At 45.9% G+C, this 23,529-nt stretch overlaps 1 protein-coding gene across 1 annotated transcript in view; it reads left to right on the top strand.

Annotated features, from left to right (window-relative positions):
* RYR2 (ryanodine receptor 2) overlaps positions 1–23,529 on the top strand; it is a 2,714,825-nt gene that overhangs the window by 1,600,042 nt on the left and 1,091,254 nt on the right. Inside the window, exon 37 of the mRNA XM_069234403.1 lies at positions 9,441–9,641. Within this exon, the coding sequence (XP_069090504.1) occupies positions 9,441–9,641 (201 nt within the window). The remainder of the gene's footprint in view (positions 1–9,440; positions 9,642–23,529) is intronic.

A 23,529-nucleotide genomic window follows, 5' to 3' on the forward strand; every position in this document is an offset into this window, starting at 1 on the left:
TGCTTTGGGTCAGAACTTTTTATTCTCTACGTCACATTAAATGTCATTCACGATTTGCTTCTGCCCACCATAGGATAGAGCAGGGGGAAATGGGTCAGTACACTGCAGTGATTGTCTCTTTTGAACTGTACGTGTCATCCTTTTCCTCCTTCACTTCAAAAGAAGGGTACTTGGTGCTTGGCTTGGCCGGGAATGGATTAGGACACAGATTATCCAAGCTCCGATCCCCATGGGGCATATTGCAATCAAAAGCATGCTATCTGCTTCACAATTGCCTTCGGCGAAGTCGGGACAGCCCGACCCGGGAAAGCCTCTCTCTGGACCCAACAAGCAGCATCCTGAAACAACCCAGGGACCAGGCAGAGACTGGGGCCTCCAGTGTGCAGTGAAAACACATACCTTTTTACGACGACAACGATCATCCCGGGGGAGCACCTTGAACTCAGGGAGCAGGAAGACACCCAGCAATAACTGGAAGAACCCTGCAAAGCGGCATCTCCATCCCTTGCCTCCCTGCCCGGAGACACCACGTGGAACGGATCAGTCGCAGCTCCACGTCCCCAACAGGGCTTACACTTGGAACCGAGCCCACGTGGTGATAATCCTCACTATCCCCCCAGAGGCAGAATAAAGACACACAGCGTTGGAGCCTGTGACCGCCCCCCCTTACTACTGCTCCTTGAGGTGCCAGTCATGCTCCAGGACTGGCACTAGCTGCGTGGCACATTTAGGATCCAAGAGGTCTGAAGTCCAGGCCCATAGCCACAACCCCCAGACCTGGAAGTATTATCAATACCATTTCGGATCTGCACCATCTGGAGGTGCCTCGGTGCTGGTAGGGACAAGCAACCTTTCAATACTGCTGGTGAGGCTAAGGGATGCAACTCTCCCTCAGGCCCTTTATCAAGGTCTAGGGGTTGAAGACACGATGGACTGCTTGTTTTAACGCCCCTAATGATGATGCATTAAAGCGCTGGGGACGAAACTTGATGACCACAAGCTATTCACCACCTACCACCACAAATATGTAGAAATTTCTTGGACTCATCACATAGACGGGGCTCATGCCCCCCCACGGTGGCACCTCCCCCCCAGCTTCTGTGTGATCCAGTAGACAGGCAGACTATATGGGACGCCACACTGAATACTTCAGACTTAACTCCCTCCCTGATATTCCCCCCATACTCTTTGGGATGTCTTCAAGGCCACTGGACGAGGCGTGATTTTCTATATCATCATAGCTAGAGCTTAAGAGGCTCGCCTGTTTGAGTCAAAGCTCACAGAAGGCATCCTCACCCTAGAACACTCCAATAAACACCATCCCACGAGAAGTGCAAAGCGTCAGCTCGCCATTCTGCAGGGGCAGCTTAGAGCACACAGAGTTAATAAAGTGGAGCGCACCCTCAAAGCACTTAAACAGAGGGCCCACATTGCTAAACTTAAGACAGAGAACTCTGGGTGGGCTGTCCAAGAGTCAGAACAAACAAGATGCTTTCCTGACCTTTTAGCAGTGCCTCTACACCTCAGTAGGGGAAGATCAAGCCACAATAGATTCTTATCTCCATACTTGCCATTAGCAGACATTGCCCTCCAATCTGGTTAAAGATTTGGATGAACCCTTTTCCAAGCAAAACTCCATAAAGCCTTAAAAGACCTTCTTAAGGGCAAGTCACCCAGCCCAGATGGCCTCATGCCACCCTTTTACACAATATTCCTACTGCAACTTCAAGACCAGCTGCTTAAACTTTACAATTCCTTTACACACACACCACTAGCCTTATACCGGCTATGTCCAATGCTGAGATCACTCTTATCTCCACGCCTGGTGAATATCCTACGCTTTATTCCTCCTAATGCCCAATAGCCCTATTAAACATGGACACCAACCTCTACACCAAAATACTGGCAAATCGTTTGGAGTCCCTTTTCCCTGGTCTAATCAACCCTGACCAGGTTGGCTTTATACAACACAGGCAGGGATCAGGCAGTGTTCGGCGACTAGCCCACCTAGTGGAAAAGATACACAGACATGCCATCCCTGCTCTCCTCCTCTCCCTCAATGCTGAGAAAGCCTTCAGCATGGTGAGTTGGACATTCCTGAAGTCTGTCCTGCAGAAAGTGGGACTGGGACCCTTCATGATCAAGTAGGATCATAGCTTCATATACAACACCACCCCGCCTCCATCCTAGTTAACGGCCAGACAACTCAATCTTTCCCACTTTCTCGATGCATGTGACATGGTTGCCCCCTGTCACCTGTGATATTCGCCCTTTGAACCATTGGCCATCTTTCCTCGACTACCCTCTAACATTAAGAGCATCCCTTTTGGTGGACAAGAACACAAAGTTCTCCTTTATGCCGATGACCTCCTTCTTGCCCTAAGAGAACTGGACACCTCACTTCCTGCTGTCATCCACGCTCTCTGACTCTTCAAGCAGACATCTGGTTACAAAATCAACTCGGCCAAATCCTTTGTACTTAATCTCACTATGACTCCACAACACCTTCAACGCCTTCAGGCACTTACTGCTTTCCAATGGTCCTCCCAATTCATACACAATTTGGGCCTTACTATCACAAGTTCTCTGGCAACGTGGACTAAGGTCAACTGGTCATGTTACTAGAAGATCTCCAACATTGGCGGCCTCTCCTAATCTCCTGGCTTGGACTCATCAGTGTCTTAAAGATCAATATCCTCCCACGATTACTCTGCCTCTTCCAATCATTGCCTTCCCATATCCCCTCTAATGATATCAAATGAATGCAAGTCAACTTATGCTCCTTTATCTGGAGGGGCAAGAACTCTCGGGTATCCACTTCACTACTTATGCTCTTTAAAAACTGGAGCAGCCTCTCCTGCACTTAACTTACAAGACTGTGAGTGGGCAGCCCACCTGCACTACCTTTCTGAGTAGGTGGTGTGCGGGAGTGAGAAACATTGGGTTCACATGGAAAAAGCTGTGGCCTGCTGCTCACTATGGGAACTTGCATGGCTCTCAAAACAGCTCCTCTGTTGCAACGCCTACATAGTCACCCCTACACGCACAGTGCTGAAGATATGGGATAAACTGGCCATGATGCATGGCTTGACCACATTTTCATCTCCGAACACTCCCATCGTCCGTAACCCTTATTTGCATCAGCCCTCCCCCGGGACTCCTTCCAGGAGTGGGTATGAGGCAAATGTTGGATACTTCGAGATCTGTTCCAAGGTCAGACTATCAACCTGTTTAACCAGTGCAAAGATGAATTCCACCTTTTCCGCTTCTGCCCACTAGTATTTCCAGTTGCAACACTGGGCTCTCCAACCTTCCAACGCATTGACCACTACCTGCCCCCTCACTCTTTTTGAGACACTTGCCAGAAACTTCAATGGTACCAAGGGCTTGATATCAAAAACATATTAAGTCCTCCAGCAATCAAGCCTCATACCTTACCACCCATATCAGTGGAAATGGACTCAAGACGTTTTGCCAGATATCACACAACAGTGGGAACAACTATGGAGAAACATCTTGCGTACCTATATAAGCTGTCCTCAACAAGATACAGCATACAAGATTATGCTACAATGGTACTACACTGCCACCAGCATACACACCATCTATTCTATGACCTCCCCTCTGTGTTGGCGTTGTGGTACACAAGATGTTGATTTCCAGCATATTTGGTGGACTTCCCCTTTTCTCACCATTTTTTGAAAGGAGATACTCAGTCATATCAAGGGCACCCTGGGATACTCCGTGCCTGCAGATTATCACACAGTCATCATTAGCGGACATGACACATGCAGACTGGTACATTGTAAGCCACATGACTGGAGCAGCCGAACAGCTCATAGCCCAAGCTTAGAAGTCCCCCACTGCTCCAATGATAACATCCTGTTTTTTGGAGCTTTGACACACCATAGCAATGGAACAGATGACACATAATCTGACCTTTACTGACAAAAAGGTTCTGTGCTTATGGACACCTCTCATTGACTATATGCCCCATCTAGAATGCCTATGCTTCCAACCTCCCAGGCTCTGTGCACTACACCTGTTTGATTTATCAGATTAGGAACAAATACCCCCTTTTCCAGTGGGGCCCACCTGTGTTTTCTGGGCTAAGCTGTCTTGGACCCTGGCATTTTCCCAGGGCCCCCGCTGGGGCAGACACTGACTGGAGACCCTCAACCCTCTCCCAGTTATTTCCTCTCCCATGTTCCTTTTACCCAGGTTCAATATGCCCCCCTTTCATTTGAACACATGAAGACACTTGAGCACAGCACGAAGTCTTCCATGTAGGACTTTACTATATTTACAATAACTGTATACAAACATCCTAAGGAATTTTCTTCCTCCTGCCATACTACACAGAGTACTAACCTTCTGACAAGTTATTTTAAAGCTCTGTGGCATTGATGGTATTGCTGATAATGTGAAAGTGAGCAGCGCTTTGTTCTTACTGAAACAAAGCATTTAAAATGTCAATAAAGAGATTTTGAGTTAAAAAAGAAGGCCACTTCAGTGCAAGGGCTGATGGGTAAATATTTCTTTTTATCAATGTCTTTTCCTTTCCTTTATTTATCCTTTTTTACTTTTTTGTCATCAGTGTGTGTTTAAAGTTTGTCTTCAAATTACCATACTTCAAAACCAATATACTTCTTCTTTGCACCAATAATAGGCATTTTCTTATGATGTACATTTAAACTAAAAAGGAGTGTATACGTGCTCCAAGTTCTCCTTCCTACTAGGAAACACCTGCACTTCGAGATGGTTAATTTTTATTGAATGCAAAATTATTATTGCAGGCATTCAGGCAGTATAATTTCTTGTTTTTATCCTTGTTTTTATTATTGGGGCATATGTTTGCAATAAAATGTTTTAAGACATGCACCAACTGTGAAAAACAGAGATAATGGCTAAGTCATTCCTTGTTTTCCATTGTCATCAAAGACCCTAGATATATATAGAAATATGCTCTCATCTGAAACTGCCTAGCCCACTGAAAGATAAGCCCTTGGTACAATGTACTCACTTTGGATTACTGAGCTGGGCCGTTCCTCTTTCAAATTCTTCAGGTTAGAAAAGTCCAGATGCTTATGCATATCAGGTTTGATAATTGTGTAACCTTCCACTTCACTTACTACTTTGACTAACAGCAGCCAAAATTGGGCATCTGCATCAGGCCTTAGGGCTACTCTAGAGAGGTTCTCAAAAAGCAGCCACATTATTTGTTGATCAATATTGTTGGATCTGGCCCTCTGTGCAGGGTCACCTCCAAAATGTTGCCTTAGGACTCTTTGCAGTCTTCTCCTGCGTGCTGACATCAGTTCCCTTTTTTCTGTGCCTTCGATGCTAACATTTTTCTCCTAGCTCTCGAGAAGCTACTGTTTCAAAGGTGTCTTATTGTACCTGTTACAATGTCTCTTCCTAAGAAGTCAGGGTTTAAACCTTGTAGTGAGTGCTGGTGTCGTATGTTTGTCACGGACCCTCACGATGACTGTTTACGGTGTCTCAGTTCGGACCACGACGTAGAAGAGTGCATGTCCTGCCAAAGGATGAATCCGAAGGCGCTGAAAGAAAGAGAAGCTAAGCTCTTTATAGATAAGGCGAAGAAAGGACACAGAAGTCACCGAAGGTCCAAGAGTAGGGACTAGTCATCCCATAAGTCGTCGAGTTCACACAAGAAGGGGCACCGGCATGACTCTCAAGAGACTCTTCTTCTAGAGATCGGTCTCGATCTCCGTCTCCATCTAGACGGCGTTGTACGGCGTGGGAGGTTAGTCCTACTGTAACTCCCCAGCCTCAAAGTCCTCAGGCTTCTCCAGCGCCATCGCTCATCGAGGTGGTTGAGTCCCCAGCAAATCCTCCAACTCACTTTTCACCTGGGGTTCAGGAGTCGGTGGCACAGGTTCCGGATACGACCGAAGCGCCACATGAAGATTAAAAGTTTCCTGCCTTCCCGTCTCATGGAGAGGATCTGGCGGCGTTTCTGGATGCCATGTTCAGTAACTTTAATAAGGCTATGGCCCCTGCTGGTGCACTGACTGGTCCCACAGGTCCTTTGGCATTCTCCTTGGGCTGTCCGGCTCCATACAAGTCGGCTCCGTTTGTGCCTTTTTATCAGGCTGAGGGTGCCGGTTCGGCACCAATGACATCGCCTTATGGGATGACGGCGCCAATGACAGCACTTCAGATGCCAACGGCGCCGATCGGGTCAACTCTGGCACCGGATGGGTCTCGGTCAGGAAGGAGTGCATCTCCTTCTTCTCCCTTACCGTGCCCATCTGTTTTGAAGCCGGCGTCGTCAACGTTAGCTAACTCTCTGTCGATGCCGAGGTTGGAGGCCAGGTTGAGGTCGAGGAGGAGAGCACTGAGGCTCTTGGAAAAGCAAGAGTACCAGAGACAGGTATGGGAGGAAGGAGAGATTGCTGAGCCCCTGGGAGAATTTCAGGGCCTGGACTCAGCTAGTGGGCTGGACACCGCCCCTGAGTGGAATCTTTCATCCCCGGGGGAATTTACGAAAGAGGCGGCTTCCTTCCATTCTGTTATTAAGAAGGCTACAGATTTTTTGGAGCTTCCATTGCCAGCTGATGAAGTTAAAACACACATTTTGACTGAAGTCTTACATCCTTCCTCTACTTCAGCGGACGTGAAGAGCTTGGAAGAAAGCTTCCTTCGAATGCTGGCCCATTGGGAGAAATCATAAGGTGAGGGATCCACAGGTAGCTATTGTTACCGCCAGAAAAAAACGTTACCGAAGGTAAGTAACTGGTTTGTCAACCCTGGGGTAGGCCCTAAATAGTACAGCGCGTTTAAAAAGCAGAGCCTGCGTTTTAGGTTTTAAATCTCCTGGTAGTGAAAAACTTTCTGTTTAACATTCGTATTCGCTGCTGCGAGGCCTACCTCTCCATAGGAAAATATTGCAGTTACCTATTTACATTTTATAAATGTTATTACTAAATAGGAATAGGTAATTGTGCCCGTTTCGCATCTCTGGAATCCTAATTTAAAATCATATCTTATGGTGAAGTTAGCTTTTAAATTACAGTTTTGAAAGTGCAACTTTAAAAAGTTGGCATTTTCCTGTCTTAGTCATTTAGTGCCTGTAACCTGTCTCTGGTCACATGGGTGTAGCTGACAGTTGGGCTTTGTCTATTCCTTCTAGACAGCCCCACATAACAGAGAGCCTATGTGTTCCTGGATGGACCATCACTGGCAGGATAGAACAGAGGATCTGGGCACAGTCTCACTTACACCTGAATAGGCTTTATCCTGCCTCCACATAAAGGCCTGCTTACCCACTGTAGTCAGTCTGGATCCAGGACAGGGAACACAGGATTCCTGGGGACTTCAAGGCGAAAGCTCTTGAATCTTCTTTCCCACTTCAAAGGCACAATTGGGTATAAATACTGAAACTCAGACACCAACTTATCAGTACACTTCTTGACCCGTGAATACTCTTCCAGGAATAAGGACTACTGTGCAACTAAAGGACTGCCAGTCTGCTAGACTGCACTCTTCTGGACTACTGCCTTGCTGTGTTTTGCTGTGCTGTGCTGACCTGCTACCTCTGCCCTCCTGCCTGGGTGAGAAAGACTGGACCTACAACTCTTGAACCCAAAAGTGACTCCAAAGGTTGGTTGGCTGACCTCCTGCCCTGAGCCGCAGGGGCAGAAGACTCCAACAACCTTGCACCTGGACCCTGCCATATGTGAGTTTATCCTACCAAGAGTGCCGCCCCCAGTCCTGCACTCTTGGAGGTGGGCTTAAGGTGCTTTGTTAGGCTCTGTGGATACAGTGAAACCGACACAGCTCTTCTGCTGTGTGGTGCAACCTCACGCAGAATGGATAAATGGCCGCTGCTCTGTGGATTGGACCCATCACAAAAAATTGCATCACTGTCTCAGCCCGCATCTCATTCAGAACTGCCCCTTCACAATGCATCCTCAGTGCAGGCCCATGCATTTTTTGTTGATAGCAGTCTTGGCAATTATGTTGGACTCCACTTCGTAGCCTCACAACTCCTAGGAACTGACACATCTCCTGACTGTGCAATGCATCCTCGACTCCGGACTTTCATTGCAAAGTGATCCTTAATGACAACCATTAACAGGACCTCTCATGGCAGTCTCGCCACATCTTCTTACCAACACATCGCTTCAGCTGCATGAAGCATTTTTTATTTGGATCCTGGCAATGCTCCTGAAACCAGGATTAAATGTACTAACTGCATCCTTGTGGCCAGCCCACACTTCATTGTGGTTGGCCTGAACTTGTGACTTTTTCCCAGTCCAGCATCTACTTTGTACTAAAATAATTAAAATTGAATATATCTCCAGTTCTACTGATCTGATTTTTTCATTTGGGTCTTGTTTTATTTATTAAAAATAAGACTATGTTTTAATTCTGTTGTGGGCTCCTTTTGTGGCGTGTTTCCACAGTTGTACTGTTTGAAGTGTTACGCAAATACTTTACGCATTGTGTCTGAGTAGAGCTTAACTGCTCTGTGCCAACCTACCTGAGAGTTGAGCACAGGTTAATTTAGGGTTTGCTTGTGATGTCACTCTGAGAAGAATTGTATTTGCTGCTTGAAAAGGGTTTCGCCCCCTCAGCAAGTAACCCAATTTCCCACAAGTACCTTAGATATAATATTCCTTTTTCATGTCAGCTCCTAAAGTGCCACCAGATTTGTACAGAAGGGCGTTCTTGAAGTTAGCTGTCTCTACAGCATTGAACGCCTCTTCTCAGTACTTGTAGGGCTATCAAAGATATTCTAGCCTTTTAGAAAGAGTGAGGACATGTCTAGTCGCCAAGCACTTTTCTTGACTTTGTATCCATTCGGCGCTGTTGTTTGCACCCATATGCATGCACACACACAGAGTCACCCATGTGTGAATACGTACATATACACACACACACCCTCACAAGCTAGTTCCACACTATTTCAGCATCAAAAGTCTACGATGTTGTTTATGAGAGCCTTACAATTTCACTACATATCAATGGATAGCTGTTTATACTGTTAAATTGCTCTCATAGGCCACATTACCACGGATTTTGTAGCGCTTTGAAATTCCATATTAAATTTGTCCCAAAAATTACTCTGCAGATAAATAGGTGTAACGAGCAATGCAGTGCTGTTATAAAAAGTCTAAAAGTGGGATTACTCTTGGTTTGATTAGCTATAGTTAATTCAGAGTTTTAGAAATATGAATTATATTGTACCATAAAATATGATAGGACAAATGATAAGATTTAATGTTACACGATTTTCTTTTTGTTTCAGATGTGTTATCTACAAATAAATAACGAGCTATTTTGCATTTACTTGAGCTAGTTTGCATTCACTTGCATGTGGTTTATTTTTCGCTCATTCTAACTTCTCCCTCTGTGCAGCAATAATTCAAATGAGACATTCTTTTTGTAATCATGATTTTTCATACTATTAGATGTGCCACCTTCTGCAGTATCTATGTGACTGCCAAATACGACACAGGATAGAAGCCATTGTTGCATTCTCAGATGATTTTGTAGCTAAACTTCAGGAGAACCAGCGCTTCCGGTACAATGAAGTTATGCAAGCCCTCAACATGTCTGCTGCTCTAACCGCTAGGAAAACTAAGGAGTTCCGATCACCTCCTCAGGAACAAGTAAGTCTTTCCCACTCCTTCTATAGGTGGCGCTTTACATAATCTGAATTCATCTCAATGTCCTATTTCAATCTTATTTTTTTTTTAGTATTGAATAATATGATTGAAACGCAGTCATATATCTCTAAACTGCTATTTTAACTTTGTAATAGAATGTTCTAAATAAAAAAAGGATGCAAGTATCAGATATTAACGTGTATGTCACTTTTTGGGGTTTCTTGCTGCTTTTAGTATCTTGTTTTACCGTACTTCAAAGGGGTGTCAAAACCATCAGTTTGCTCTATCTTACATGTATACTTCTTAATATGTGTTAAAAGAAATGCATTCATTGTCTCATGTATATGCATGGATTTCTAGGCACTTTTAAATGCAATAAAATACAAAAGTTTGAATTATTAGTGAATTTGTTGAGACATTTGTGGCATCTAGAAGTCCGTTGAGTGGTCCATGTGGCACTTTGCCTTCGCCAGAACAACCTGAAACATCAAACCAAGGTATAAGTGGCAGGGACAAAATAAAGATTTAACCTTATTTTGGATAGTCAGAAGCTATAATTCGTAATCCCACCAAAGAAAGAGAAAGTTCCTAAAGTATGGGCAACGTATGCTGAAGGATTGGAAAGGTGTTGTAGACACTTGAAAGCAGCAAGATGGGTCTTCTAAGTGAAAGGGAATTTACTCAAAGTGCTTCATATGTTTCCTATTTTTCCAGTGAGTCTGAATCAGCAATTGTAAAAGCTGAAAAAATGTGAAAAAATGAGACAGTATGGACATCTGGTGGTCTGCTAGGCGGTCTGAAGATAGGGTGAGATAACTTCACCAACGTTATTCAAATAATCACAAAACATAAACATAGGCCAAAATCGTAATTTACATGAATTCTGGCATCAGCTATGTATTCTCTAAAACAGTGGTTCCCAACTTGTGGTCCGGGGACCCCTGGGGTTCCGGGAAGCCTCCCCAGGGGGTCTGTGACTGCTCAGAAAATTTAGGAATATTAACAGATTAGATCCCCAACTTTCAGTAATGACTTATTAGGGGGTCCCCAGACTCCAATAATGATTTCAGTAATCAGAACGTGGGGGTCCACAGAAGTCAAAAGGCTGGGTACCACTGCTCTAAAATGTACAAGATAGCTGTATTCTTGCATTCTGTTGGTTAAAGTGACTCCTTGACCCAATGTGTTTGCAATTTTTCAGCAGACTCCCTAAAGTTTAATACTGTTTAGAAAAACTGATGTTGCAATGAAAAATAGTTTCTCACAGTATTATCCACTGTAATAAAAACAAATCACATTTGTAGAAATGTCTTTCCAAGAGTACTGATGATGCCGAGCTGATGCTAAAAACAGGTAAAGTTATATAAAATCAAGCAGAAAAAAATTGCCGTTATGTGACTCGTGATCAAAGCTTAATCAAAGAGTCTTGAAACGGGAAATAAAAAAAGGAAATCAAGAAACTGATTGATTCTGACTTTAGAAATAACAAAGGACGCCAACATTGAGGAGCTAGGCCTTTAATGCAGCTGACTTTTCAAGCACGAATTTTCCTCTCTGTCACTACTGCAATTTTCTGCTTCCTGTCAATTTATGGTACAGTTTACGAGTGAAAGGGATCTCTGTTGCTGTGCACTACAGGATAGAAGGCATGGCGGAAATGAAAAGGCCATAATTCCAGAGGGAATGAATACCCCGCAAAAATTATTAAATTTGAAGGCCTCTATATTCTACATTTATTTTCAAATAGTTCTCCTTGAATCTAATTTCGCTAACTCTGCCTTCCGGACCGAGGAATATCCAAAATACTTGATGTTATAAACGAAGACAATGAAGGAAGACTTGTTTATAATATTCAGGTTTAAAGGATTAGCTTTACAATGTAAAATATATTTTGGAGGGATGTTTCACAAAGAACATACGAAAACAAATAACAAGAAAAAACTTAAAAAGAAATGAGATGAGGAAAAAATGCATGCTACTTGGAGTAGAAAAAGAAATGAGGGTCAAAATGTTGGATTGTTAGTACTAACCGCTTACTGATGTTTAGGAAGCGGCTGTTGCCTTTAAACTGTGAGTACAGCAGACACAACTCGAATGGATGCAAACTATAGAAGATTATGTATCTGTGATCCTCTTAGAGGCTTAAAGATCTATTACGTACATTAGGGGATATGTTATGCTTTACCTAATCGCCATAAGGTTGCCATCAATTGAAATCGACAGCTGTACACAACGTGGCACTCTCAATGGTTGGCAAACTTAAGAAAGCATCATTTGTTTTGTAAACTCATTTTAAAGTGACATTTAGGTGGTTGTATGCCAAGATATCATTAGCAATACTATGATCTGACAGAAATGTTACACCCTAAGTATTGTATACAAAAATATTGTTCCAATGTAGATTTTCTATTATTACCGGTAATATGTTTGTAAACAATATTTAGGACACAATATTTTGATCAGGTAACTTTTTGGTTGTGCTATTGCTATTCTGGTATCATATCATTTTGACTGTTTATGAAAACAAAAAAATGTGTCAGTATTTGCCAGAAATTGGGTTATTATTTGTACAGGATGTGAAGCCTGTGCAAATAATAGGTCCACAATTTCCCTCTAGTGGGAACCAAGCATCCTATTGTCGCAAAACTGAGTGGTCTAAGGCCTACTCGGGAGGTGATGTGGGCTAGTAATCACCATTCGGTGGCATGCAGTAATAACACTCAATAATTGATTGTCAAGACAGTGCATTTTCTTTAGAAAGTGACAAGTGCATTTGTTACACACACAAACACACATAGTACTAACGACTACACATTCATTTACATGCATAAAGCAGATTGAAAATACCTCAGTTGAAAGTGAGATCACTTTTAACACCTAAAGGGTCATGACCCCAAAAATCACAGTGCTCCCCCCACCTATGCCAGACAAAATATCACAGTATGGGCGATACCACTGTAGGTAAAGCAGGGATATTGGCTTTATCAAGTATCCACCACATTACAAGAACAGCAGACTACATGCTATAAGGGTACCATCATTTTGTGTGGGAATAAAATAATCAATAATAACCATGAGCAAACACAATTGTTAATATCAATACACAATGTCAACCCTGATCAGTAATCACTGTCAGCATTAATATATCAAAAAAACATTTTAAATTTGACATAAAATGTGTCTTTGTGATTTTTGCTTACTTTCAGGCCATATATATTCCAATCATAAAAACAGCCCATAGAGGGCATCACTTTCAGGCTGCTTAAAAAAACAACCATAAAAAAAACCCATAGTGAGTATTGCACTACATATTCCTTATTTAATTTTCAGGCCACATAAAATGCAACCATCGAACGAGACCCTAAAGGGCACTACACTTACAGCTGCAGAGTATTAGCACCAGCCTTGGGAGTTTTTTTTAAAGAATATGAGAATATCCTGGAGGGCCATGGATTCTTTGATCCCACAAACACATGGTCAGTATTCAAATGTAACTCCTACAATCCTCCACAACACTTTCCAGATTTGTTGGTGGTGCCCTGTCCTCCGGGGTCCACCACAAGGCAAGAAGACACAATGCAAATTAGAAAGTCCAGCAGAGCATTATAGGGTGCTAGAGAAGTAAATATTTTATTAGCAGGTCTCCCGCTATGCTGTGAAAGCTATGCAGTTTTCTCCTTTGTTTTCTTTTTTTTTGGTGCACAGGCTTGTGTTACAGACTTTTTGTTTGGGATCTGCATCCCTACCAGGCATCCTACATACCTAGATGGTGGGGGCCAGCTCAGGAGAACAGATGCAAAGCAATGTTAATTACCTCCTTTGGTGTGGGTTATTTTTTGCTCCCTTTGCTGGAGAACAAATTTAGATAGCTTGGCTCAACAGGGTGAAAAAGGCCTGGGCTGTGATCCTGAGCTGAGCCAGAGAAATATAACAATTCTGGATGACCCATAAATTGTGCAGCTACCTTGTTGGAACTCACAGATTTGATTTAGATGCACATATTCCACCCTATTTCTATATCACTGCTCAGGCCTTTACCAACAACACTTTAATGAGGAGCCCTCTCCGGTGCTGCCTCCATTTTTCTAGGCTCCCTTGGGCCTGGACTGTCCCCTGCCTTGGCACAGTGTGACAGGTAATTAACAGATGTAGATTTTCATCCCAGCCCCTTCCTGTTCAGAAGCTGAGGGAAGTACTGTTAATTAATTGTTTTTATGACAATTCCAGAAGACCTATAAGTTTTACAGATACCTTCTTGGAACTCACAGATTAATTTTGGCACACATATTCCACCCTATTTTGATATGTCATTGGACTAGATAGGCCAAAGGGAAGCAAAACTACAGTCTAAGGCAGTTTTGCCCCATGTGTATGATAAGTTGTCAATAAAAAAACAACTGCAAACTACACTGACTTTCCCTATTAGTGTATAACAACATTTTAAGTCCTACCACAGGTCACTATATGCCTTTTACAGACTTCTCTGTGCCTAGCTATCTGTGCCCAGTTACTGGGCTGCGCATAGCAGAAGTCCAACTCATTCATTCCTCACATGTGTGCCCATGTGTTCATGTGTAACCAGCCAAGTGCCTCTTACCCTTGCTGCACTGCAACAGCCTTAAAAGGCAGACACTGACAGTAAACATGCGCAGTCCATTTGCCATGTGTTTACTGTGGGTGACACTCATCCACAGTAAAATACCCCAAACCAGGTGATCAAAAAGCAAAGAATCTAGGTGTACTCCCCTTGCAGCAGTACTTAATATAACGTCTAAATGCTGGGGCCCAGATGTTTGAGGCCATTATTGAATGGCAGGGCTGCTGAATGCCAAGACTGAGTAGTTCTGATTCCTCCTAATCTATCTTTAGCCTGCCACTCTAGACTTTCTCTGTCTCTTTACCTCCCTTTGTTGTCATTTTTCAGTTTTCTCTACCTCCTTGTTTTCCTTTGTGAATTTTTCAATCTCCTGCTCTGGGTTAAGGTTTAACCCAAACACAAATGAGTGCAAATGGGCTCCACCTGCAACCACCGGCTCAAATTAAGCACTGAAAGGTGTTAAGAGCAGTGTTACAGCATACAAAGTAATTTTCTGATTGTATGTTACTTAAAATAACTATGATAATTTCACTGTGTACGTAACAGGCTCATGCTGCATTAGGATATATGGCTCATCATTCCCAGAGCCTGACCTCGGGGACAAGAAAAATCATACACCAAAATGGTAGGCTTGCTAAAAGAACATGCTTGTATTTTCAGGAGGCCTAGTGCTACAGGTGAAGACCATGCTCCATAAAAAGGGGCGCATTATGAGTTTGGCGGTCAGACCTCCGGACCGCCATGGTGGCGGTCTTTTGAACAATGCCAGTCTGACAGTCCCAAGACTGGCGTGATTGGTGGGGGGAGCAAAGGGCAGTATTATTGAGCTACTGCCGGCCATGCATCCCTACCTGTCGGCACGACAGGCGGACTGTCCCTATGCACCACGTGCATGGGACACAGTGCACCTCCGAACCCCAGAGTTTTGGGGGGACGCCTACATTGTCCCCACCTCACCCTCCATGGAGCAGTACACCCTGGGTCCCCCTGTTTTGGGCCCCTTCCCTGCTTGATCGCCAAGCTTTCCATGTCAGTGGGATCGCCATTGAAAGCTTGATGGTCCAGCCAGTCATGATAACCATGGCGGTCCCAATGCGGGGATCTCCAACATTGGCCGCCATGGTCTGGACCACCGCGGTACCCGTCACACTGACTATGTCTTCTGGCAGTCTGATCGCCAAACTCATAATTCGGTGGTACGACTGCCAAAGTTGCAGTGGTCGGACCTCCACCACTACCACTGCAGTCCACGGACTGCCAAACTAGTAAGGAGGTCCCTGTTTTTGTTTTACTATCCCTTCTCTGGATCCTAATTTTGCTTAGCTGCCCCTTCTTGCAATATACAATTGGAAAAGGGGATATTGCTCTATTTAATAACAGCCTTTCTTTGTCCACAACCAGTGGGTTTTAGTTGTGAAGCACTGAGACAAATGGACCAAGAGTCTTCTGAGCAATCACTTACCCAAAACCAGGAGGCAAATGGGAGAAGGGTCCTCTGAGCAATCACTGACCTAATGACATGAAATCTTGTAGGACTCACGAAATCAGTACAACTTTTGATAAAAAAGCTAAATGTGTGAGCATGTGTGTTTGTGCACAAGTGTGTGTTTATTTTACACATATGTGTGTACCCTGCATGTGGATGTTGGTATGCACAGGTATATGTTTGCATATGTGCATGTGTGTTTGTGTACTGAGTTCATTGCTGACAAGAGCACCAAGTGCCATTTTTTCACTTTCTGTCTCTGCGACAGCTACTTGTCTGTGGAGTCTGCAAAGCCTGCGCCTCCCCAGAACACTCAGGGGGTCATTATGAGTTTGGCAGACATTCTTTACCATCTGCTGAACTTGCCCCATTAAGGGTTTCCCGCTAGGTCAGCGGGGGGAAACTGGCCTAGCAGGAAAAGGGCTACAACATTGTCACTGGCTCGTAATCAAGCCAGAGGCAATTCTGTAGCCTGCAGGGTGCCAGCAAAGCAGACAGTGAACATTGCAATGGTACTGGCCAGGGGGGCCCCTGCATTGCCCATGCCCACCTGCACCCGTTCTTCACCAGCATTTCCATGAAACCGCTGGCGGATAAGGGGGTCGTAATCCCTAGGGCTCCTCCAGACCATTGGGATCTCCAATCCTGGGGAAGCTTGTGGTTCTCTGGCGGCCTGACCACCAGGGTTGTAATGTGGCTCTCAGACATCCGCGTTGGCGGTGGTCCGACAGCCATCTACGAGTCTGGCGTTCTAGGGACGACCATACAAATAATGACCCCCTCAATGTTGTTGGCCCCGTCTTACTCTCTTACCCTTTTTTGTCTACAGTGCTTCTTTGCTTGATAGTTCGCATGCTCCTACTCATGACCTACTCCGCTGTCACTGAATTTTAAATGTTTTCAGCAGCATTTGCATTTATGTTCTGTTTCTGAGCACTCATATCACTAAAATATCTGGGCAATCTGCCGGATTTCACGTCAAAACAAGGCAAGAATATATAGAGGAACCAACCTTTGATTAGCCAGCAATAATATGAGGTCCCCAGAGGAAAGTGGCACTCTTTTTAGGAGCTCACTGACATAATATCGGAACCAACAACATTGTACATAAAAAATATTTTGTCAAAACTATTGTTAGCACAAATATTGTTTTCCTATGCTTATAACGGTAAGTCGTGACTCGAAAACCTTCTTTGAAGAAAAACAACTTGTACCAATCCAAGCCCAAAACTAGATGGCGAACTTATGCAAAGCATGTGAATCTACAGCACTACATGCCAAAAACAGATGTCTACTGGCTAAGTAATATTAGTATATATATATATATATTAATCTTTTGAGTCCAGCAAAGGTAGGGGCCGCTAACGCGGTGGTCCGTGCAGGGTGCCGGCTGCCCAATATATTTTGCAAAATAATTCTCTTTTGGAAAAAGGAAACTGTGCACGAACTCCAAAGTCCAGGAAAAATACCAAATTTATTATACTCGCTTCACCAATGCATTTTGGCCGGAGCCTTGAACACGGTTAGTGGTCCCTGGTTTTACAAACTTTTAAGTGCTTCAATAGTGAAATAAACAAAAGACTAATACACAACAATGGGCGCCATCTTAGAATGCATATCGGAAACATACCCATAGATACAATTTGACACCTTACATACATCTTCAATATCATATCACCCACTATTATACTTCTTTTTTAACCCCTTCCCCGCCACGGACGTAATGGTTACGTCCATGGCAGCGCCCGTGTGGCGCCATGGACGTAACCATTACGTCCTGAATGCTTCCCTCGGGAGAAGCGCTAACGCTCCTCCCGAGGGACGCCCCCCCACCCCCCTAGGTCAGGGCTGACCGGGGAATCCCTTCCCCTTCCACCCCCGACCCCCCCCACCCCCCCCTGTGACGTCAGCGCGCGAGCGCGCGCTGATTTGTCACAGGGGCCTCCCTAGTCGCGCTGGAAGCTCTGCTTCCAGCGCGATTGAAAAAGAAATGCAAAAGCATTTCTTTTTCAATCACTTGGGAGGCCCGGAGGGGCTTCTAAGGGAAGGAAAAGTATTTCCTTCCTTTGAAGTCCCTCCGAGGGTTTCAAAAGCCGGATTGCTTGCAATCCGGCTTTTGAAACCCCACTAGACACCAGGGATTTTTTTTTTTTTCTTTGCAATTGACAAAAGGGAGCGACCCCTTGGGCAAGGGTCGCTCCCAGGGGGGGCATTTTTTTGAAAAGGCCTTTTCTGCCCCCCCTGGGGGCAGAAACCTCTAGGCACCAGGGACCATTTTTTTTTTTTTTTGCTTCATTTTTTTTTATTGAGGTGGGGAGCGACCCCTTAGGCAAGGGTCGCTCCCCTTGGGGGAAAATTATATTTTGGCCATTTCTGCCCCCCTTGGAGGCAGATTGGCCTATTTTGATGAGGCCAATCTGCCCCCAAGGGGGGTAGAAACCACTAGACACCAGGGATTTTTTTTATTTTTTATTGTTATTGACAAAAGGGAGCGACCCCTTGGGCAAGGGTCGCTCCCAGGGGGGGCATTTTTTTGAAAAGGCCTTTTCTGCCCCCCCTGGGGGCAGAAACCTCTAGGCACCAGGGACCATTTTTTTTTTTTTTTGCTTCATTTTTTTTTTTTTGGTGGGGAGCGACCCCTTAGGCAAGGGTCGCTCCCCTCGGGGGAAAATTATATTTTGGCCATTTCTGCCTCCCTTGGGGGCAGATTGGCCTATTTTGATGAGGCCAATCTGCCCCCAAGGGGGGTAGAAACCATTAGACACCAGGGAGTTTTTTCTTTGCGTGAATTTCACGCAAAGGGAGCGACCCCTTAGGCAAGGGTCGCTCCCTGGGGGGGAGGGCAATTTATTTTAGGCCATTTCTGCCCCCACTGGGGGCAGATCGGCCTATTATTAGGCCGATCTGCCCCCAGGGGGGGAAGAAACCTCTAGGCGCCAGGGCAAATTTTTTTTTTTGTGTTTTTTTTTTTTGTTCTTTCTTTTTTTTAGAGATGGGGAGCGACCCATCAGGCAAGGGTCGCTCCCCTGGGGGGCAAATTGTATTTAGACCATTTCTGCCCCCCTGGGGGCAGATTGGCCGATTTTAGGTCAATCTGCCCCCAAGGGGGCAGAAACCACTAGGCACCGGGGATTTGTTTTTTGGCGCCAATGTCACGCAGGGGGAGCGACCCCGTAGGCAAGGGTCGCTCCCGGGGGGCGGGGGTGGGGGTTGGGGGGGCAAATTTATTTTAGGCCATTTCTGCCGCCCCGGGGGACAGATCGGCCTATTATTAGGCCGAACTGCCCCCGGGGGGGGGGGGGGGGGCAGAACACTCTAGGCGCCAGGGCAATTTTTTTTTTTGTGTTTTTTTTTTTTGTTGTTTCTTTTTTTAGAGATGGGGAGCGACCCATCAGGCAAGGGTCGCTCCCCTGGGGGGGCAAATTGTATTTAGACCATTTCTGCCCCCCTGGGGGAAGATTGGCCAATTTTAGGTCAATTTGCCCCCAAGGGGGCAGAAACCACCAGAAACCACTAGGCACCGGGGGATTTGTTTTTTGGCGCCAATGTCACGCAGGGGGAGCGACCCCGTAGGCAAGGGTCGCTCCCGGGGGGGGGGTGTGGGTTGGGGGGGGCAAATTTATTTTAGGCCATTTCTGCCCCCCCCGGGGGGGGGGGGGGGCAGAACACTCTAGGCACCAGGGCAATTTTTTTTTGTGTGTTTTTTTTTGTTGTTGTTTCTTTTTTTAGAGATGGGGAGCGACCCATCAGGCAAGGGTCGCTCCCCTGGGGGGGCAAATTCGTATTTAGACCATTTCTAGGCACCTGGGGATTTGTTTTTTGGCGCCAATGTCACGCTAGGGGGGAGCGACCCCGTAGGCAAGGGTCGCTCCCGGGGGGGGGTGGGGGTTGGGGGGGCAAATTTATTTTTAGGCCATTTCTGCCCCCCCGGGGGACAGATCGGCCTATTATTAGGCCGAACTGCCCCCGGGGGGGGGCAGAACACTCTAGGCACCAGGGCAATTTTTTTTGTGTGTTTTTTTTTTTTTTTTGTTTCTTTTTTTAGAGATGGGGAGCGACCCATCAGGCAAGGGTCGCTCCCCTGGGGGGCAAATTGTATTTAGACCATTTCTGCCCCCCCTGGGGGCAGATTGGCCAATTTTAGGTCAATCTGCCCCCAAGGGGGCAGAAACCACTAGGCACCGGGGATTTGTTTTTTGGCGCCAATGTCACGCAGGGGGAGCGACCCCGTAGGCAAGGGTCGCTCCCGGGGGGGGGGTGGGTGTTGGGGGGGCAAATTTATTTTAGGCCATTTCTGCCCCCCCCGGGGGGCAGATCGGCCTATTATTAGGCCGATCCTGCCCCCGGGGGGGGGGGGGGCAGAAACCTCTAGGCGCCAGGGGAATTTTTCTTTTTTTTCTTTGTTTTTTTTTTTTTAGAGATGGGGAGCGACCCATCAGGCAAAAGTCGCTCCCCCTGGGGGACAAATTGTATTTAGGCCATTTCTGCCCCCTTTGGGGGCAGATTGGCTGAGTTTAGGTCAACCTGCCCCCAAGGGGGCAGAAACCATCTAGGCACCCGGGGATTTGTTTTTTGGTGCCAATGTCACGCAGGGGGAGCGACCCCGTAGGCAAGGGTCGCTCCCGGCGGGGGAGGGTGGGGGTTGGGGGGGCAAATTTATTTTAGGGCATTTCTGCCCCCCCCCCCCCTGGGGCCGGCTGAGCTACAGGCCAAACACCACAGGTAGGCACCCTTGCAAAAAACACCTCTGTTTTCTGTGAAAAAAATATGTTGTGTCCACGTTGTGTTTTTGGGCCATTTCCTTTTGTGGGCGCTAGGCCTACCCACAGAAGTGATGTACCATTTTTATCGAGAGACTTAGGGGAACGCTGGGTGGAAGGAAATTTGTGGCTCCTCTCAGATTCCAGAACTTTCTGTCACCGAAATGAGAGGAAAAAGTGTTTTTTTGGGCCAAATTTTGATGTTTGCAAAGGATTCTGGGTAACATAACCTGGTCAGAGCCCCGCAAGTCACCCCATCTTGGATTCCCCTGGGTTTCTAGTTTTCAAAAATGCACTGGTTTGCTAGGTTTCCTCAGGTGTCGGCTGAGCTACAGGCCAAAATCCACAGGTAGGGCACTGCTTTTTATAAAAAAAATGTGATGTGTCCACGTTGTGTTTTGGGCCCTTTCCTTTCGTGGGCGCTAGTCCTACCCACACAAGTGATGTATCATTTTTATCGGGAGACTTGGGGGAACGCTGGGTAGAAGGAAATTTGTGGCTCCTCTCAGATTCCAGAACTTTCTGCCACAGAAATGTGAGTAACGTGTATTTTTAGCCAAATTTTGAGGTTTGCAAAGGATTCTGGGTAACAGAACCTGGTCCGAGCCCCGCAAGTCACCCCTCCTTGAATTCCCCTAGGTCTCTAGTTTTCAGAAATGCACAGGTTTGGTAGGTTTCCCCTAGGTGCCCGGCTGAGCTAGAGGCCAAAATCTACAGGTAGGCACTTCGCAAAAAACACCTCTGTTTTTTTCCAAAATTTAGGATGTGTCCACGTTGCGCTTTGGGGTGTTTCCTGTCGCCGGCGCTAGGCCTACCCACGCAAGTGAGGTATCATTTTTATCGGGAGACTTGGGGGAACGCCTGGGTGGAAGGAAATTTGTAGCTCCTCTCAGATTCCAGAACTTTCTGCCACAGAAATGTGAGGGACATGTGTTTTTTTTAGCCAAATTTTGAGGTTTGCCAAAGGATTCTGGGTAACAGAACCTGGTCCGAGCCCCGCAAGTCACCCCTCCTTGGATTCCCCTAGGTCTCTAGTTTTCAGAAATGCACAGGTTTGGTAGGTTTCCCTAGGTGCCGGCTGAGCTAGAGGCCAAAATCTACAGGTAGTCACTTTGCTAAAAACAGCTCTGTTTTCTGTGATATGTCCACGTTTGTGTTTTTGGGGCATATCCTGTCGCGGGCGCTAGGCCTACCCACACAAGTGAGGTATCATTTTTTATCGGGAGACGTGGGGGAACGCTGGGTGGAAGGAAATTTGTGGCTCTTCTCAGATTCCAGAACTTTCTGCCACAGAAATGTGAGGACATGTGTTTTTTTAGCCAAATTTTGAGGTTTGCAAAGGATCTGGGTAACAGAACCTGGTCCGAGCCCCGCAAGTCACCCCTCCTTGGATCCCCCTAGGTCTCTAGTTTTCAGAATGCACAGGTTTGGTAGGTTTCCCTAGGAGGCGGCTGAGCTAGAGGCCAAAAATCTACAGGTAGTCACTTTGCTAAAAACAGCTCTGTTTTCTGTGATATGTCCACGTTGTGTTTTGGGGCATATCCTGTCACGGGCGCTAGGCCTACCCACACAAGTGAGGTATCATTTTTATCGGGAGACGTGGGGGGAACGCTAGGTGAAGGAAATTTGTGGCTCCTCTCAGATTCCAGAACTTTCTGCCACAGAAATGTGAGGAACATGTGTTTTTTTAGCCAAATTTTGAGGTTTGCAAAGGATTCTGGGTAACAGAACCTGGTCCGAGCCACACAAGTCACCCCTCCTTGGATTCCCCTAGGTCTCTAGTTTTCAGAAATGCATAGGTTTGGTAGGTTTCCCTAGGTGGCGGCTGAGCTAGAGGCCAAAATCTACAGGTAGTCACTTTGCTAAAAACAGCTCTGTTTTCTGTGATATGTCCACGTTGTGTTTTGGGGCATATCCTGTCGCGGGCGCTAGGCCTACCCACACAAGTGAGGTATAATTTTTATCGGGAGACGTGGGGGGAACGCTGGGTGGAAAGAAATTTGTGGCTCTTCTCAGATTCCAGAACTTTCTGCCACAGAAATGTGAGGAACATGTGTTTTTTTTAGCCAAATTTTGAGGTTTGCAAAGGATTCTGGGTAACAGAACCTGGTCCGAGCCCCGCAAGTCACCCCTCCTTGGATCCCCCTAGGTCTCTAGTTTTCAGAAATGCACAGGTTTGGTAGGTTTCCCTAGGTGGCGGCTGAGCTAGAGGCCAAAATCTACAGGTAGTCACTTTGCTAAAAACAGCTCTGTTTTCTGTGATATGTCCACGTTGTGTTTTGGGGCATATCCTGTCGCGGGCGCTAGGCCTACCCACACAAGTGAGGTATCATTTTTATCGGGAGACGTGGGGGAACGCTAGGTGGAAGGAAATTTGTGGCTCCTCTCAGATTCCAGAACTTTCTGCCACAGAAATGTGAGGAACATGTGTTTTTTTAGCCAAATTTTGAGGTTTGCAAAGGATTCTGGGTAACAGAACCTGGTCCGAGCCACACAAGTCACCCCTCCTTGGATTCCCCTAGGTCTCTAGTTTTCAGAAATGCATAGGTTTGGTAGGTTTCCCTAGGTGGCGGCTGAGCTAGAGGCCAAAATCTACTGGTAGTCACTTTGCTAAAAACAGCTCTGTTTTCTGTGATATGTCCACGTTGTGTTTTGGGGCATATCCTGTCGCGGGCGCTAGGCCTACCCACACAAGTGAGGTATCATTTTTATCGGGAGACGTGGGGGAACGCTAGGTGGAAGGAAATTTGTGGCTCCTCTCAGATTCCAGAACTTTCTGCCACAGAAATGTGAGGAACATGTGTTTTTTTAGCCAAATTTTGAGGTTTGCAAAGGATTCTGGGTAACCGAACCTGGTCCGAGCCACACAAGTCACCTTTGGTAGGTTTCCCTAGGTGGCGGCTGAGCTAGAGGCCAAAATCTACAGGTAGTCACTTTGCTAAAAACAGCTCTGTTTTCTGTGATGTGTCCAGGTTGTGTTTTGGGGCATATCCTGTCGCGGGCGCTAGGCCTACCCACACAAGTGAGGTATCATTTTTATCGGGAGAC

Source organism: Pleurodeles waltl, chromosome 5 (assembly GCF_031143425.1).
Source record: "Pleurodeles waltl isolate 20211129_DDA chromosome 5, aPleWal1.hap1.20221129, whole genome shotgun sequence".
In the NCBI taxonomy this organism is placed as follows: Eukaryota; Metazoa; Chordata; class Amphibia; order Caudata; family Salamandridae; genus Pleurodeles; species Pleurodeles waltl.